Source organism: Alligator mississippiensis, chromosome 14, assembly GCF_030867095.1.
Source record: "Alligator mississippiensis isolate rAllMis1 chromosome 14, rAllMis1, whole genome shotgun sequence".
NCBI classification, from domain to species: Eukaryota; Metazoa; Chordata; order Crocodylia; family Alligatoridae; genus Alligator; species Alligator mississippiensis.
Window position 1 is genome coordinate 14,606,258 of NC_081837.1, and position 16,146 is coordinate 14,622,403.

At 47.0% G+C, this 16,146-nt stretch overlaps 1 protein-coding gene across 2 annotated transcripts in view; it reads left to right on the top strand.

Moving 5' to 3' along the window:
• Window positions 1–16,146, top strand: part of ATP2A3 (ATPase sarcoplasmic/endoplasmic reticulum Ca2+ transporting 3) — a 148,600-nt gene that overhangs the window by 60,615 nt on the left and 71,839 nt on the right. For both annotated transcript variants that reach the window (XM_006272254.4, XM_019493449.2), the window contains exons 4-5: window positions 5,936–6,040; window positions 8,355–8,493. In XM_006272254.4, the coding sequence (XP_006272316.2) occupies window positions 5,936–6,040; window positions 8,355–8,493 (244 nt within the window). The remainder of the gene's footprint in view (window positions 1–5,935; window positions 6,041–8,354; window positions 8,494–16,146) is intronic.

Here is a 16,146-nt window from a genome sequence, read left to right on the forward strand (position 1 = left end):
ACAGCCACTTTTGCTGGTGACCTTGCTCCCCTGCTGGTGCTCACAGGGGAGGCAGTGGTGCTTCTGTCTGCACCCCCTGCCCGCGGCTAAATGGGGAGCGTGGCCTGACAGGGGGCATCGGCGCTGTTGGGGTGCACATGCACCCCTGTGCACCCCTTACTGGTTGCCACTGGTGGCTAGAGTGCCTTCCTGTTCCCACTGCAAGCAAGGGCTGCTGCCTTTGCATGCTCAAAGACCCCCTACCCCCCCCACCTCCTTCCGGTCACGTGACTAGATCTTCTCCCCTCCCCGGACTAGGTACAGCTAATGGTTTAATTAGCCCCCTGTAGTTGCAGCCTTACAAAATACCTCCGCAGAACAACTGCTCACAATTTAATTGGACAGTAACTGGATCTGTCAAGCATTAGTCGCATGGGTTTCAGAGTGGGGAGCTAGAGAAGTGAAAACCTCTGAAGGAAAGCCTACGCTAAGGTATCTAAGCATATTGTACAGTTGGTAAAAAAAGAAGTGTGCACACATACTTGCTGTAGTAAAGGTAAAGGCACAGAAAAATGGTCCAAGAGAAAATCATACGTTAAATAATCCATATGTGCCATATCATAGCTTTATCTTAAAATAGTAGTACTAGTGATTTGATTTAACCAAATGTATTAGATGTCATTTTGCTATAATAGATACATTTTTGTTAAAATGCTTAGATAATTTGTGAAAACAAAAACAGCCTGTCAGAAAGGCCATAAAGTAAGATAAAGAATAAACAGAAACAGCATTCCACAATGGGGTGGAAAAGGAGATAAGAAACCCTCCCTCTTTCCCAAGGATATAAATCCCAAATAATTGACACCTTCCAAGTCCACAGAAGATCTGGTTCAGTCCAGTTCTAAAAGTTTCAGTTTACCAAAAAAATGTAAATAAAATCAGTCAGAGGTCATTCATCAGAATATTTAAACCAGCCATCTATAAATATTGGGCATAGGCTGGAGGGAAACTTGGAGAACTCTGTAAATTCAAGAAGACCTGCTCCCAATCTGTATGCCACCTTCCTCCCACCTCTTGAGTCTTCCCAGCTGGTATAGGTGAGAATCTGTTGTGTTGTTGCGGGTAGCCAGATAGACTTTAGGATAAATGTTCTCATGTTTTAAGGTTAAAATAAAAGGTTAGGCTGTAGACCTGTTTCAGGCTCTCTTATTGGTAGCCTACCCAAAAGGTTACCTGTAATCTAGGTAAAACACCTGGCCTTTTTGGTCACTGGCTCAGTCCATCTGGGCCCCCTGCTCCTTGCTGTACTTTCCTAGCTCCAGGTTTCCTACCCTTTCAGGCTTTCCTAGTAATGGGGGCAGGGCTTCCCTGTTATAATTGCCTTGAAGCGATGGGTATCATTTGGAGGCCTTATCAGAAGAGGTGAATTTATGGAGTGATACCAGTTGTCATAGCATCAACCAGGATCCAACTAGAATGCCTAGATTTTACTTGCAGATTCCTCAAGTCATCATGACTGCATACACCTGAGTCATTTACTGACTGAGATGGGATGGATTATGCACAGATCTAGAATAAATGAGTATTAGTCAATCAAAAGTCATTGGTTCTTTTTTTTTTTTTTTTCTTCTTGTGAAAATACAACTGGGGGGAAAAAGTTCCAGGATTCAGGTGTGCATAGAGGGAAAGTTAGAAACCGGTACTGCGATGCACTCAGTAAATACCTGGAGATTTAATTGGACCTCTCTGAAATGGAAGGGAGCTTTCCACAGACTTTGGGTTTTGGATGAAGACAGTGGCATGCACAGTTGAATGTTAAGCCTATCTGCCAGTCCACGTAAGAAATGTTAACATTAAACAAAGTTCTGAGATGCTATTATATTTTGATCTTGACTTGTACAGTCATAACATTTTGAGTAAGAAGCTTTTAGTGCCTAAATCTTAAATTTTTATACTTGCAGAAAATAAGTAGATGTGGAAAATCTAGGGAAAAAAATAACCAGATTGGCTCGATTCCTTCCAAGCCTAAATGCATGTCAAGAAAATAACGTGTAACAACACGTTAGCTGGTGAGCTAGCTATTTGATTAAACGGAATAAAGCTCATCAGCCATGTATCCATTCTCCTACTATCTCCTACTGACGCACTACCTGCTTTGTAACAATTTTAATAGAGGCATGCCATATCTCCTGGTGATGTATCGTTGTGCAACTCCTAGGGGGTTAAATCTTGGAACAACTAGGTTATAACCTGACACTGCATCTCCAAACTATTGACAAGAAAGTAGAGTTGTCTAGTTGTCTATCAGCTATTTTAGGTGGGTCTGGCTTCTCACAGCAGGAACTGCAGATGGACTCCCTCCCTAAAGATCAACAAGGGAGGGGGAATTTCTCATGCATACACTCACCCCTGTCAAAGGGCTTATGTACCAGTGCTTTATGGTTTTATTGGCAGGGGGTGGGGGTAGACAGTACTGTACATATTAGCATGTTGGCCATGCAGATCAAAGGTGTGAAAATATGCGACTGTCTGAGGGTTTGTTTTCACACTGGCAGTTGTGCTTTGTTGCTTGCTGATCTGAGTTGCAGGAGTGGGTGGTTTAGGACTATAAGATCCTGGGAACTCTAGCCCTCAGTCAGTGAGCAACGTTAGCGTAAGCCTGACTTTGGGCATCTCAGTGGCCCTACAACACCGCATGCAGTGAAAGCACTTTATTTAAAAACAAGTTCAGTATGCACTCATTTGCTGAGAAGTTGGGTAATCTCCACCCCCAAATTGGTGAACGAATGATCAAATCACAAGCCCAGTAGCAAAGTTTTTAATAAGTTGGTGGCGGTGGTGATATGACATGACTAGATAATAGCAAAGACACAGGGAAGCGTTCTGGATAGCTACTGAGCCGTTAGCTTAACCTCAAAAGAATGCAGAGCTTTAAAATAAAATTTGAAGGGAAGATTAAGACCTAGGGATAAATTGAAAATAGGATCAAATGAAATATAAATTTACCAAGGGTAGATTATGACAGGCTAACTTGATACCTTTTTAATAACTGATTTTCTTCCCTCCGACAAGGGCATTTCAATAGAGCTTTTATATTAGGTCTCCACTCAAGTTGCGTATAAGAAATTATGAGTGAAAATGAAGGAGGAGAGGACAGTAAGAAAACTGTAAAGTATGTAGGGAACTGGTGAAAGAGGAGACAGTGTGTCTTGTATTGAAAGGAGATTTGTTGGGTTGGAGGGAGGTTGCTAATGTAGCTCCTCAAGACATGGTTTTGCAGTCAGTTTTTCATTTAATATTTCTGTTAATGACCTTGACACCCAGAGTCATAGTATGTTAATTAAATTTGCTGATGAGATAGTTGGGAAGCATCACCGATACAGAGAAGTGTCAGAGTATCATACAGGAAGTGAGCGATCTTGAGGACTGGAGTAGTAGGAGTTGGATGAAATTCAATGGCACAGTGGTACAAAGTGAAGGGCAGAGTTCCTGCTTTAAGGTAGGTTCTTGCCAATTGAAAACGATCAAGGAAAAAGATTGAAATGTATTGGTCTGTCAGAGGATAAAGTACCAATGTGATATGGCCCTGAAAAGGGCAAATGTGATTCTAGGATGTGTTGGGCAACACATTCCCAATAGAAATGGAAAAGCATTAATATTTATATAAGAGACTGGTGTGGGGGGCCAGTAGGGGGAGCTTCTGCACTGAGCCGCCCACCTCACTGCATTTGGCCAAAAACCAAGCTTTGAGTGCTTCCCCTGAGGCACCTACGTCTGGCCAACCCCCTTCCTGGAGCACACCTGCAAGCCTGGGGTACCGCTGCCACCACCCAGGCTCGGGTCTTTGTCAGGGCCCCATGTCCCCCAGGATACTGACCCTGTAGATGTAAGGGTTGCTTAACCTCCACAGGATACATCTGGGTGCTTATAGCTTGAAGCATAGAAAGTAGCCTCCCTTAGTCGGCTGAGTAAAGGGAGCAAGAAGGCCTGCCCGGTCCCTCTCAAGCATGTACAACAAGGCTGGCTATAACAGATAGCTTTATTGGATAGAGAGGGTAGGCATGGGAATGGGTACAAGTCAGAGAAGTAGCAAAAGAATAACCCTCAGCAAAGAGAAGCAATTTGGTAACCTTTTGATACACAACTAGAGTACATTAAACTAAGGTCCTAGTTAAGTTTCTAGTAAGTTAGTCACTTCCACATCCAGTCAATAAGAGAGAGCTGTGGAGGTCCATGCATCTGTGTGTGTGTTTTAAAGTGTCCTCCTCTTTTTCCTGGAGGGGCCCTCTTAAATAGCCCTCCTGACCTCACCACCTGGACCCAGTCAGGGACAGGTATCACTTGATGCTGGCTAATCAATTTGAAAAACATTACAGTTACCTAAGGGAGTGACATGGGCTTAAGCCCCTGCCCCTATGCCATGAGCTCAAAACAATAGAGAGGTTAAATCCACACCCTCTTACCTGAGGCCAGTCACGTATGCAGTGGCAGAGCATTGGCTGCCTGGAAACCGACTGATAGATTTGTGTGAGAGAGGGGAACAGACAACCCCAAAGGGAGAGGAGGCTGGGAGGGAGTTCTTTCACAGCGGGTATCCCTTGTATTCAAAATTTAACACAGATGAGGAATTATTATCACCCGTGTTCAGAAAAGAATTCAGATTGGAACTGGGGCAGAGAAGGGTTACCAGGGTGATTGGAAAAATGGCAAGTCTGTTTATGGGAGGTAACAGATTGGCTTATTTAGCCCAGCAAATAAAGACTGGGAAGGAGGTGTAGTCGTTTCTATGAATCCAGAGAAGGGTATACAGTAGTTACGTGTGTTAGTCTGAAGTCAGGCAAAAGGCAGAGTAGGTTTGCATCTTACAGGCTAACAAAATCGGAGATGCATAAGGTTTTGTAAGCAGAGTTACTTCATCAGATGCTGTGAAGGGACTGCAGGAAGCAGAGCTTCAGTCCCTTCATAGCATCTGAGGAAGTAAACCTCTGCTTACAAAAGCTTATACATCTCCAATTTTATTAATCTGCAAGGTTCAAATATACTCAGCCATCTTCTCTGAATATGTCAGGGTGGGAATACCAGGGAGGGAGGAGAACAGTTTTTAAAGGACAATGTTGATGCAAGAAAAAATGTGCATGAACAATTCATGAATAAATTTAGGCTGGAAATCGAAAGAATGCCTCTACCCTTCAGAGTTGCAAGGGTCTAAAGCAACCTCAGAAAGAGAGCATGGTTGGGAGCAAGCAACTTAACCGGCTTTAAGATGCAGCTTAATAAATTTCTTTAAAAGGATTATATGACATGGTTGATTTATGATAATTGGGGACTGGACTCAATGACCCAGAAGGCCCCTTCCAACCTAATGTCCTATATTCTTACAAAGGTCATTCTTCCAGGGTATTTCCTTGGTAGGTCCTAGTACATCAAAACCTAAAGAAAGAAATCCATTGTTTTTGCCTCCCAAATATGCTTTTTTCCTCCTGTTTGTTCCTTTTGTCCAATGCAGTTCTTTGGTGTTCCATAGATGAGCAGGTTTACACACTTATAGTTTGGCTATATGATATCATGATTCTTACAGAGCCTCCCTCTGGTGTCTCTTGCCTTGCAAATCCAGCATTTTGTTGGAGTACCTCACTGAAACGGGCTTTGCCTCGTATCCTAGAGGGAGAAACTGGGGCACAGAGGCGTTAAAGGGACTTTCCTAGGGTAATGTAAAGAATCCTATGGCAGACCTGGGACTAGAACCCTGGCTGTAAGGCTCTTTTTCCATGCATTCAGCCTTGGCTGTGTTTTCCCTTTGATATCCTGTGCTCTCTTCATGTATGTGTTTTCTTTTCTTTTTTTTTTTTTTTTTCCACCACAAAACGTTTTGGTTTTTGGCTCTGTATGGATTTTTGTTGCTGTTTCACCCAAGCCAAGATCCCTCTCTTCTCATGTGTATCATGCTGCTCTGCAGATCCTGGCCTGGTTTGAAGAAGGTGAAGAGACTACGACTGCATTTGTGGAGCCAGTTGTCATCATCATGATTCTCATAGCTAACGCTGTTGTGGGAGTGTGGCAGGTATGTCCTAGCTCTTGCCTCCTATTCTTTTCAGTTCCCTGGTGAATAATTGTGGGAGGGAAGCTATTTGCCAAGCTCCAGGAGCTGTGTAGTTTTCATGAATGAAGCCCTGTTTCTTTAGCTGAAGCTTGTTATTTACTTTATGGTGGCTGGGTCTTCACTGCAGAGGTAACTCGAGTTCTCTTTACTTGGGGTAGGTTCTCTTGTCAGAGGTGGGCAAAACGTGGCCTGGAGGCTGGATCCAGCCTGCCAGGCTATTTTATCTGGCCCGTGGAGCCCTTAAAAAATGTAGAAAATTAATATTTACTTGCTCCTAGCTGCCTGTCAAAGGTGACAGGAGCCAGGGGCAGTAGGACCCAGAGGAAGCTGGTGGCAGAACCCAGCAGTAAGGCCTGCCCAGCTCTGCCCCCCCAACCAGAAAACCCGTACTTAGCAGAGGCTTCTGGCCTGGGACCATGGGGCTGTTCCTGCTTCCCTGCACTGGAGAGGGAAACATGGCCCTTAACAGCTTGCCAAAACTTGGGAAGCGGCCTTCCGCCCGAAATAATTGCCCACCCCTGTCTTAAGTGATCCTGCATCAGATAAAAGCAAATGCACTGTAAAACAGGAGTCGGCAACGTTTTTGGGCAGAGTGCCAAAAATACCAACAGCCTCAATCTGCCATACCAGGGCAAGCCACAGGCCCCCTGGGCCTCCATGACATGCGAATACCCCGTCCCCCATTTGCTGCACCATGTGCTTACACCTCCATCCTGCACCTCCGGCACTGCACCACATACCTGAACGGTACCTGGCTCACCCTCAGCTCTCCTGGTCACACTGTACTGCCCCACCCTTTGGAGCAGGGGCAAGCAGTGAAAGCTAGAGGAGGGGAGAGATGGTGGAGATGGTAGCCCAGAGAGTCCAGCTACACTTACAGCAGCAGCAGTGGTTGGGCAGGAGTCTGGCAGCTGCAATGTGTAACCCCACATGCAGCCCTCCTTTAGGCTATGCCCCTTATTAATCTAACCAGCTCGTTAAGAGCACACAGTAGTTGGGTTCAGGGGTTTTCTACATGGATGAGACTTGAATTAGGGGTGGCACCCTTGAGTTAACTTCAGCCCATGGTGGAGACGTTTATGCAGCTGTCAAGACTGAAAACCGGAGAAAGCGGAGCATTTGGAGATTAGGTGCAGAAATTTTGGAAAACAAAATAGGAAACCAAGTGGAGGCAGATAACAGTAAACCTTTTAATTGCCAAATGGTGATTGAAATGAGCAGCCAGAGTCTGACAGGGGAAAAACTTTCCTTCTCACCAGTTCAGCTCCCCTGGTATTACCCATGAGTAGGGCATAGGCCTTGAGCGGGTGAATTTCACCCTGTAAAACCTGTTTAAAAAAAAAAATCTGTGAGAACTTTCAAGGATATAAAATGCCACTCTACATAAAAATAGTTAGAATGACATACACTGCATTTAATCTTTATTTTGTCATCCCTTTAATCTCTGTTTGGCAACTTCCATAGTTTGGAGCTTAGGTTCCTGCACTTATTCACCACCTAGTTAAGCACCACTTAGCTCTTGGCAATAGCTGCATGCATTTTTCAACAAGCAAACTTTTTTCCTAATGCTCCCACAGAGAAGTAACAGTCCTTGCCAGATACTTTCACTTGCCTAATTTTGTTCCCTGGAACATCTTGCAGTCTGACCTCCATCCTGATTTAAACCACTTATTCTGTGCAGTTCCAAGATCCTGTTGATACATTTTTACATGGGTCCAAAATATTAATACTGCTTTACATATTCAGAACACTTTCCTTGCAGGAACCTTAAAGTTGCTTCCACACGTTTGCTAACTTAAGCTCCACAGTGGTAACACTTATGAACGAGTGTTACCCATTTCATACATATAGAAACTGAGACAGGAATATAGCACGACTGGGGCTTAAAGCCACAAATTCTGACTCCCAGCCATGTGCTGTAACCATTACCAGTGTCTTTGATTCCATGTGTCTTTGTCCTTCCAACTTCTAAGGATAGTAGCAAAATGTAGCACTGTATGTATACTGCTTTGTTCACAAACTCTTGCCCCTCCATGAAGTAAGTAATGGGGGGGGGTTCCCCCATTCTCCTATGGAAAAAATGAGGTACAGCAAGGTTAATGTACTTCCAGTGCAAATCTGGCAAAGCCAGGCTCAAGATTTAAAAGATTCCTTTTTTCTGACAAACTAGTTCATGATTCTGCCCAGCAGACAAATAGGGGGATGTTTGCTTATCAGCAATTACTCCCTCCAATGATACAATTGCCTGAAGTTCTGTTTCTTGCTGTATTTCCAGGAGAGAAATGCTGAGAGTGCTATTGAAGCCCTAAAAGAATATGAGCCAGAAATGGGAAAGGTGATACGCACTGACAAGAATGGAGTCCAGAGGATCCGGGCTCGTGATATTGTACCTGGGGATATCGTGGAAGTGGCAGGTAGGTATAGCACAGAGGTCCACAGCCCTCTCTTTTTGCATATGCTTTAGGGGTACTGTTAGAAATTCCCTGGTGCTCTGAAGGCAAAGCAGCCTGTAGCTTTTGGCCAGGTACTTGCTGTGCCTCCTAGCCATGGGAACAGTAGCATAACTAGGGCAGGGCAAACAGGGCATCAGCTATGAGGGAGTGATAGAACTGCCCTCCACCCAGAAGTCTTTGCCATGGCATGGGCAGCGCCGGGGGGTGCTGCACCCATCAGTCTGTCTGGCATTCCCACCCCTGGCCTCCCTGGGAGGTCTTTACCTAGGCAGTCATAGCCAGGTGTTCACTATGGGTGTATTGCGGTACCTTGCTTCTCTGTGCTTGGAAGCTGGGAACCAATGTATAGCTGGTACAAGGTAAGCCCATGTTTCGTGCCATTGGAGTTTTAGAAAACATTGGTTTAGAACGAAAGGCACAAGAAAACTACATCATCTTGCTTGCTCTGTGATTTTGAACAGTGATGTTTGAGGCAGCTTTTTCTGCCTATAATGAGCTGAAACAGTAACTATGCTCCAGCAGTATGCACAGTTTTACAATGGAATACCCAGCATTATGATGAGTGTGGTTATGTGACGTGTTGTGCTTTTTCTGCAAGGCTTGGCAGGAGACTGTGTTTGTTTCAAGGGTTATAGAGTAACAGTAGCCACCATAAATCTATTTTGTGTAGAGAGGGGAGATTGGTTGTTAATCTGCAACCCCAATGTATCCTTTAATTTCTGTGTCTTTAAACTCAAAATGTGTTAGAGATGGGACAGGAAATGCAAGCACAGCAGTGATGCCAAAAGAAATCTGAGTGACACTGGCTGTCAATTTGGACACACTTTAGCAGTTGTAAATGGCACCAAAAATTGCTAATAGGATTGTGGCCTGCAGCCATCTAGGCATTGCGCCATGAAGCAGGGATGTGAAAGTCCTTCTCCACATGGCTCTTTTGAGATCACATCTGGAGCAATACTAGTACTTGGCTTTTAGGAAAGTGTCATTTTCAGTTTACAATTGGGGAAATCTGAGATTCAGAGTTGAACTGAAGCTGAGGGTCCATCAGCTAGAGAGCAGGAACCAAACCCATTCTTGGTGCAATTCCCTAGCAGCAATGGTGCTGCACAAAAGAAGAGATTTTGACCTAGCATTTCCCAAAGAACTGATTATTTGGAAGAGCTTCTCATTTTCCATGTAGATTTTCCTTCTGGTTAAGTTGCTCCCCTGTCTCCTGATCAGTTATCCAAACAACACAAATGAAAGGCCAGCCCTGTGCACCTCTGAGTACATCCTCACAAATGTACAGACAATGCCAGCAAAGCAGTTACATGAGCTGTTTTTTTAATGTCTTAGGAAATGTTGCTTGTTCCATTTCTGTGGGCTGGAATACTTGGTAACTTAGGTTTATTACTCATGGAAGACGAATAGCACTAGGGTGGGAGAAGCTGAGGGAAAGGCCTTGGTTTGGAAGCACCATGGAGACTTGTGCAGTTGCATCTGGGCTTGAGTTGCTTCCATCTGCATTCATTAATTTCATCGTATGGCTTCTCCTTCCGTTTCCTGCTCATGCAGCTCTTGAGCAAGAGAAATCTTATGTTCGTCTCTTCTTTGTTGGCTAAAGAAATCGCTCTTAAATAGATTTTTTTTTTTCTTGGCCATTGCAAAGAAATTGGAAAAGAAATTAACTGCACCCAGAAAGTACAAGTTTGGCAGGGTCTATATCATACCGTTTACCCTTCTGCTTATATCCTATTCTGTGGTTTCCCATTTCCCAAGCATCCCTCAAATACCCAAGTACTTTTGGTTTGGCCCTTGAGTACTTTTCTGCCCTATAGTGCTAGCTGTGCCCACCATTGGGCTTGTTCCTTTTTTACCCCCCCTGTATTTGTCTGAGCTTCAGGATAACCTCTCAGGGCACGTCCACATGTGCAAACACGTGCGCTTGCAGCAGCTCAAATAGAAGCGGTGCAAATTTGAGCCGGGGCTTTTTGCTTCAGCGCACATGCTCGGACTTGCACTTTGTTATGGAGCAAATTGTACCCCTTGGGGCAAAATAACCCTGCCTGGCTCCTGGATCTTCAGCCAGGGGGAGCTAGAGCCCGGGGCCAGCACCTGTGCTGTCCCCAGCAGCATAAAAAGCTGCCCTGTCCTGGCCTCAGCAGTGTAAAAAGCCGCCGTTGCAAGTAGCTCAGGGCTACTAGCTCTCAGGAGCTTCTGGGGCCCAGCTAATTGGGTACACTACCCTTGTGCCAGCTGGACTGCTGAAGCAGCCCTGAGAGCTCCCTGCACCCTCTACCCACTGCAGCACTCTGGCAGTGGAGGCTGCTGGCTGGCTGTGACCTGCTGCGTACCTGCCAGACTCAGATGGGGACTGCAGAGCCAGTAGAGGCATCTGCCCCTTTGGGCCAGCTGCCAGCAGACTGCGGTTGAAGGGTTGGCCTTTGTGTGGCACTACTGCCGTTTGTGTCCCCTGCCTGGCCATCTGGGTAGCTGTCACCCGGAAGATGTTCCGGGTGTGGTGGCCTGCTTTGAACTGTCAAAGCATGTCCTCCTGGCCCCATTTGTCTAGGAGGTCAGCCACAGCCAGATGGGTCCAAGGTGCCAGCTCTAAGCAAGCAGGGTCCTGCCATTGGCCTCCCTAGCAGGAATTCTGGTGTTCCCTATTGGAAAACTGAAAAATCCCTGATTTTAAAAAAGAAAAAAAAATCCCAAAGTCACTCTGTAAAATACCCCCAAATCAATGTTCCTCCACAAGTAAAACAAAAGACCACTATAAAGACAGAGAGCAAGACAGAGACAGTGATCAGTTGGATAGTGTTTTATTGATATATCTTACAGTGTTAAAGTAAGTCTCTTATCATAATAATAAAGTGAACTCTAAATACATGTTTCATGGATATATGTTTTGCTGCCCTGCCACAGGGTGATGGCCCCCACGCAAGGGGTTCAACCCCCACACAAGGGGTATGGCCCCTCAACAGGGGGTTCAACCCCCACACAAGGGGTATGGCCCCTCAACAGGGGGTTCAGCCCCCACACAAGGGGTATGGCCCCTCAACAGGGGGTTCAGCCCCCACACAAAGGGTATGCCCCCCAAGAGGGGATTCAGCCCCCACACAAGGGGTATGCCCCCTCTTGCAAGGCCCACATGCCCCACCCCAACCCCCCAATTGTTGCCCCACCTGGCCCCATCCCCCACCAGTTGCTGCAGCCCCCCCAATGGCTGCCCCACCCAGCCTCACCCTGCCCCCAGCTTGCACCCCCAGTCCCCCATGGCTACCCTCACAACCTCAGGCACCGTCATTTAGAAAAAAAACCCCAGAAAAAAAAAGCGGGGGGGGGGGAAACCCCCTCTGGTTAGCTTAGAAGTGGGGGTGGGGGGGGGCTCCAGGGCCTCCTGGCAGGGCCCCCTCAGGCAGCACAGGGCAGCAGGGGGGCAGGAGGGCCCAGGCTGGGGCCACTGGGGCCGTCACCCTGCCCCGCTCTGTACGCGTGGGGCCCCGGTCAGCCAGACACAGCCAGACTGCACGTAAGTATAGGGTTTGTTTGGTTTTTTTTTGGTTTTTTTTAAACTATTGTGGGGGGGCAGGGATCGGGGGTCATGTGGGGATGGGGCCAGCCAGGGCAAGGGTCAGAGGTCTTGGGGGGGGAGGGGCTGGCTGCAGCAGAGGTGGGGGGTCTCAGGGGTGCTGGTGGGGGGAGGGGCCAGTCCCGGCAGGGGTTGGGGGCTGGTGGGGGTCAGGGGGGCTGGGGAGTGGGCGGGGCTGTCAGAGGTCCCCTCCCCCCTCCTCCAGCGCCCCTGACCCCTTAACTCACCAGCACCGGAGCCCCGGTGCTGAAACATTTGGCCTGGCCGGCCACGTGTTTCAGCATCAGGGTGGGGGCCAACCATAGAGATGCTCTGGCAGCCAGAGCATCTCCATGGAGGACTCAACCTCCAGTTGCCTCGGGGCATGGACCGTGCCCTGCCCTGCCCCGCTTTTTTAAACGTCGGGTTTTTGTTTTGGTTTTGGTTTTTTTAGACCCCTGGATATCCAGGGGCTTAACTTTCTCCCTGTGCTGCAAGTTTGCAGCGCGGGGAACATTTTTTTTTTGTTCCCACACTTGCCTGTTGTGCTGCCTCAAAGGGGTTTGAGGTGGGGCAAGAGGCACGTGCGCGCTCATGTGGATATGCCCTCAGAGTGCAAGGCTGCTGTATAAGCACTGTGTGCATTAGGAAGAATGGTGCAGATTTACCACTTGTGTCTTTTGTTTGGCCTTTATAATGCCTTGGGAGCCATTGGCTGGTCTGAAATACCATGTGATCTGTTCCTATTGTAGCTCTCATTTCCAGGGTGGTCAAAATACCATTAGGAGACCTGATCTCATGTTAATTTGGAGACACAAATTAATTCTAAATGTAGGTGTGCCTTTTTTTCCCCCTTTTAAATGAAATATCTAAACACACATGCAGAAAAGTCTGCAGTGTGGTATAGATGTACCTGAGCTAGCTTCAAACTAGCTATCTTGGATGTTAATAGCAGTCTAGCTATGAGAAATATGAAGCTTGGAGTGGCTAATTTACCCATCTTCTATGACAAGTGTTGATGTACCCACATAAAGGTGAATTTGCACTGAGTTTCTCTGTGCCTCGATCTCTGCATCTTCCCCGTATGGTAAGATCATGGCTGTAGTGCAGATGTATTCATTGGAGTTTGCAATGCCACAAAAAAGCCAATACACACAGACAGCTGAAAAGCCCCCTTCTTCATCCCTTGAATACCATTTGCAGAGTTCTCTGTTCTTTTTTCTAGCTTTGCTGTCTAGCATGAGTCATATGTCCTCTTTATGCCTCACTTTTACCATGTATAAATTAGGAATAATATTCTCCTTACAAGGCTGTTGCACTTCAAAAAAAATCCAAGGTTTCTCAAGTGTGCAAATAGTCTCAGATTCTAGAAGATTACAGAATATATTTAACTTCCAAGATGGCTCAGTTCATTCATGATTTTGTAGATTCCACATAAAGAATCCTGCAGCCCTGTGTAGACCTGTAGCAGTGTTCTGCCCCGGGGTGGCCATGACAACCCTGGAGCTCTTTCAGCCTTTGTCAAACTTTGCTTCTTCAGGCAATTTTCCCTTCTACTCGCCTGCCACGACTTGTTGTAAGTGTGTCTTTATAAGACTGGAGTGTGCCTCGGGGCTCCTCAAGCAAGATCTCCCACTTATGAACTCAGCCATTGCTGCTCCCTGCCTCAAGGGCTAATTAGACAGGCTCAGTTTTCCCTAGTACCCACACCTATGCCTCACAGATGTCACACATACTAATCAAATCATAACCTCCCCTATGAGCTCCTGGCTGTGGTCCTTAAACCAGCCCCTCGCTGAGCTATGGGCACTCTGGCACCCTCAGTCTCTGGCTGTGGCCCTCCTGACCTTTGGTCCTTCTCCTTAGACTCTGCCCACTTGCCTGAAGGCTGCCTACCTACAGACATACTTGGCGTGAGCCAGAGTCACTCATTGGCCTGCTCAGGAGCTGCTGCCCTGTCAGCTACCTGGATGAGACCTGCCTACCTACCTAGCCCTGGGCTTGTACATGCCTCAAGCCCGGCCCCCTTCACTCAGGGGTCTTCCCCGTTTGCTGCTTTAGCTGTTTCTAGAGCAGGGGTGGGCAAAGTCCAGCCCACAGCCAGGATCAGACCCACAGCAGACTTAATTCCCAGCAGCTCCTTCTGGCTGTCACTGCCAGACCCTCTGTGCCACACCCACCACTGGGATGGGACCCACGCAGGCAGGATAGGCAGCCAGGTGGCTGGGAAGGGGCTGTGACCAGGAGAGAGATTGGGTGGGGGGGGACCGGGCTGGGGCCGGGGCAGTGCCATGATCTGTCTGCATGCTCCTGCGATAAGTGCGGGTTCTGCAGGCAGGGGCATGCAGGGAGCAGGCCATGACTGCTGCGGCCCTGCGCTGTCACCACCCCGAGATCCTGGCCCTGGAGCAGCTCCCCGCGCAGCTCCTGCTTGGCCAGTCTTCATGGAGACTGGCCAGGAGCCACATGGACAGGGGCTGCCAGCAAATAGAGTCCACTCACTGGCCAGATGTGCCATTTTGCCCATCCCTATTTTAGAACCGTCCCCTCGTAGAGTGACAGGTGCGCTAAGCGCTCTGTCACAAGACCATAAATAATAAGTGAAATATTTGACAGGAATTAAATGACCCGGATTGGAACAGAATACTCTGCAAAGGGAATCGGAAGGGGGGAGGCTTTCGGGGCTCTGTATGCAAGAGCTTTTTCTGTGGCATTTTGTATCCAGTTTCTGCATCTGCACAATAAATTTGTGAAAGTTTCTCAATAGTCATGGAGCAAGTATGTGACAGACCGGGATAGAACCTGGGCTTCCTGTATCCAATTCCAGTGCCTTAACTGCATGGCCATCCTTCCTGCCCCTGCACCTTTGAGCATCAGTGTGGAGCCAGCCAGTATTTAGCTCTGTGTCTTGGGATGGGCCGCACAGTTCAGTTCCCTGGCTCTGTCTTGGTACTTTGTTGTTAAGAGCTTTCTTGAAAGGTTAAATAAGTGGCATTTGTTTTCCTGCTTGGATATTCGTGTTGATTACATTTCAGTGTTTCCCACCTGTGCCTTCAAACTTATGGAAATGGCACATTTCAGTTAGCCAGCAATTTAAAAAAAATGCTTTCAGCCTACAGATATCTCATGCTCATCTGTTCTTGTCCTCTTTGTGGACTTGCTGGTGGAAATATGATGCAATTCTTTGCGTGCTCATCCAGTTTTGCGTTATTTATCTTCCAGTTGCACTTCATGTGGGAAAATATATATCAAAATAATGCACAGAGGATAAAGGAGATAATTACAGGACAGCGCCTTAGCTGGTGCAAGTTGGGGCAACTCCACAGAGCAGTTGCACCAACAAATGTCAGCCGGTGATCTGGCCTGATGTTCATATAAATTGTTAATGAGCAGGTCTGTGATATCAGTGGATTGGTTGTATCCAATTTTAATGGGTCAATGTATTATTGATCATAAGAGTGTGGCTACATGAACAAGTTAGGTAGGGTGTGAACTTACAGCACATTGGATACCCTCGGGTAATGCCTGTGCTTTCACCTGAGAGGCATGCTTACTGTGAGATAAGAGCATGCACGCAGGCGCTTGCTACAGAATAGCCAGCACGTGCTAAATTCACACTCTTGCAATAATTAGTGCAGGTAGCTGGACCCTAGACAGCATTGGGGGTTGCTTCTACCTTCTCTGGGTAGGCAGGCTGAAGGGAAGAGGACACTGGGACATGTGCTGTGAACGAGGTTTCCTCTTTCAAGGCCCTTTTCACTGAAGCTGGTTTGCTGTGGATGTTCCTTTTGGAAAAACAAGTTCATGCAGTTTTTTCAGCTCCACAAAGCTCCCTTTCTGTGTTGGCAAAGTGACCCTAAGGGGATGGGCTAGCCAAGAAGCAATCTGGAAAAGGGAGACTTATGCCTAGCTTGAAAAGAGTAAAGTGCAGCTGCTGCAGGCCAAGCAGCCCAAACAGTTTTCCATAAAGGGAAAATGTCTTGGCCAGTGCTGCCCAGTTAGACTCTTGGCCTATGCGGTCTGGCTGACTCTGTGAGGTTTTAGGAGACTGCTGACTCGAGCAA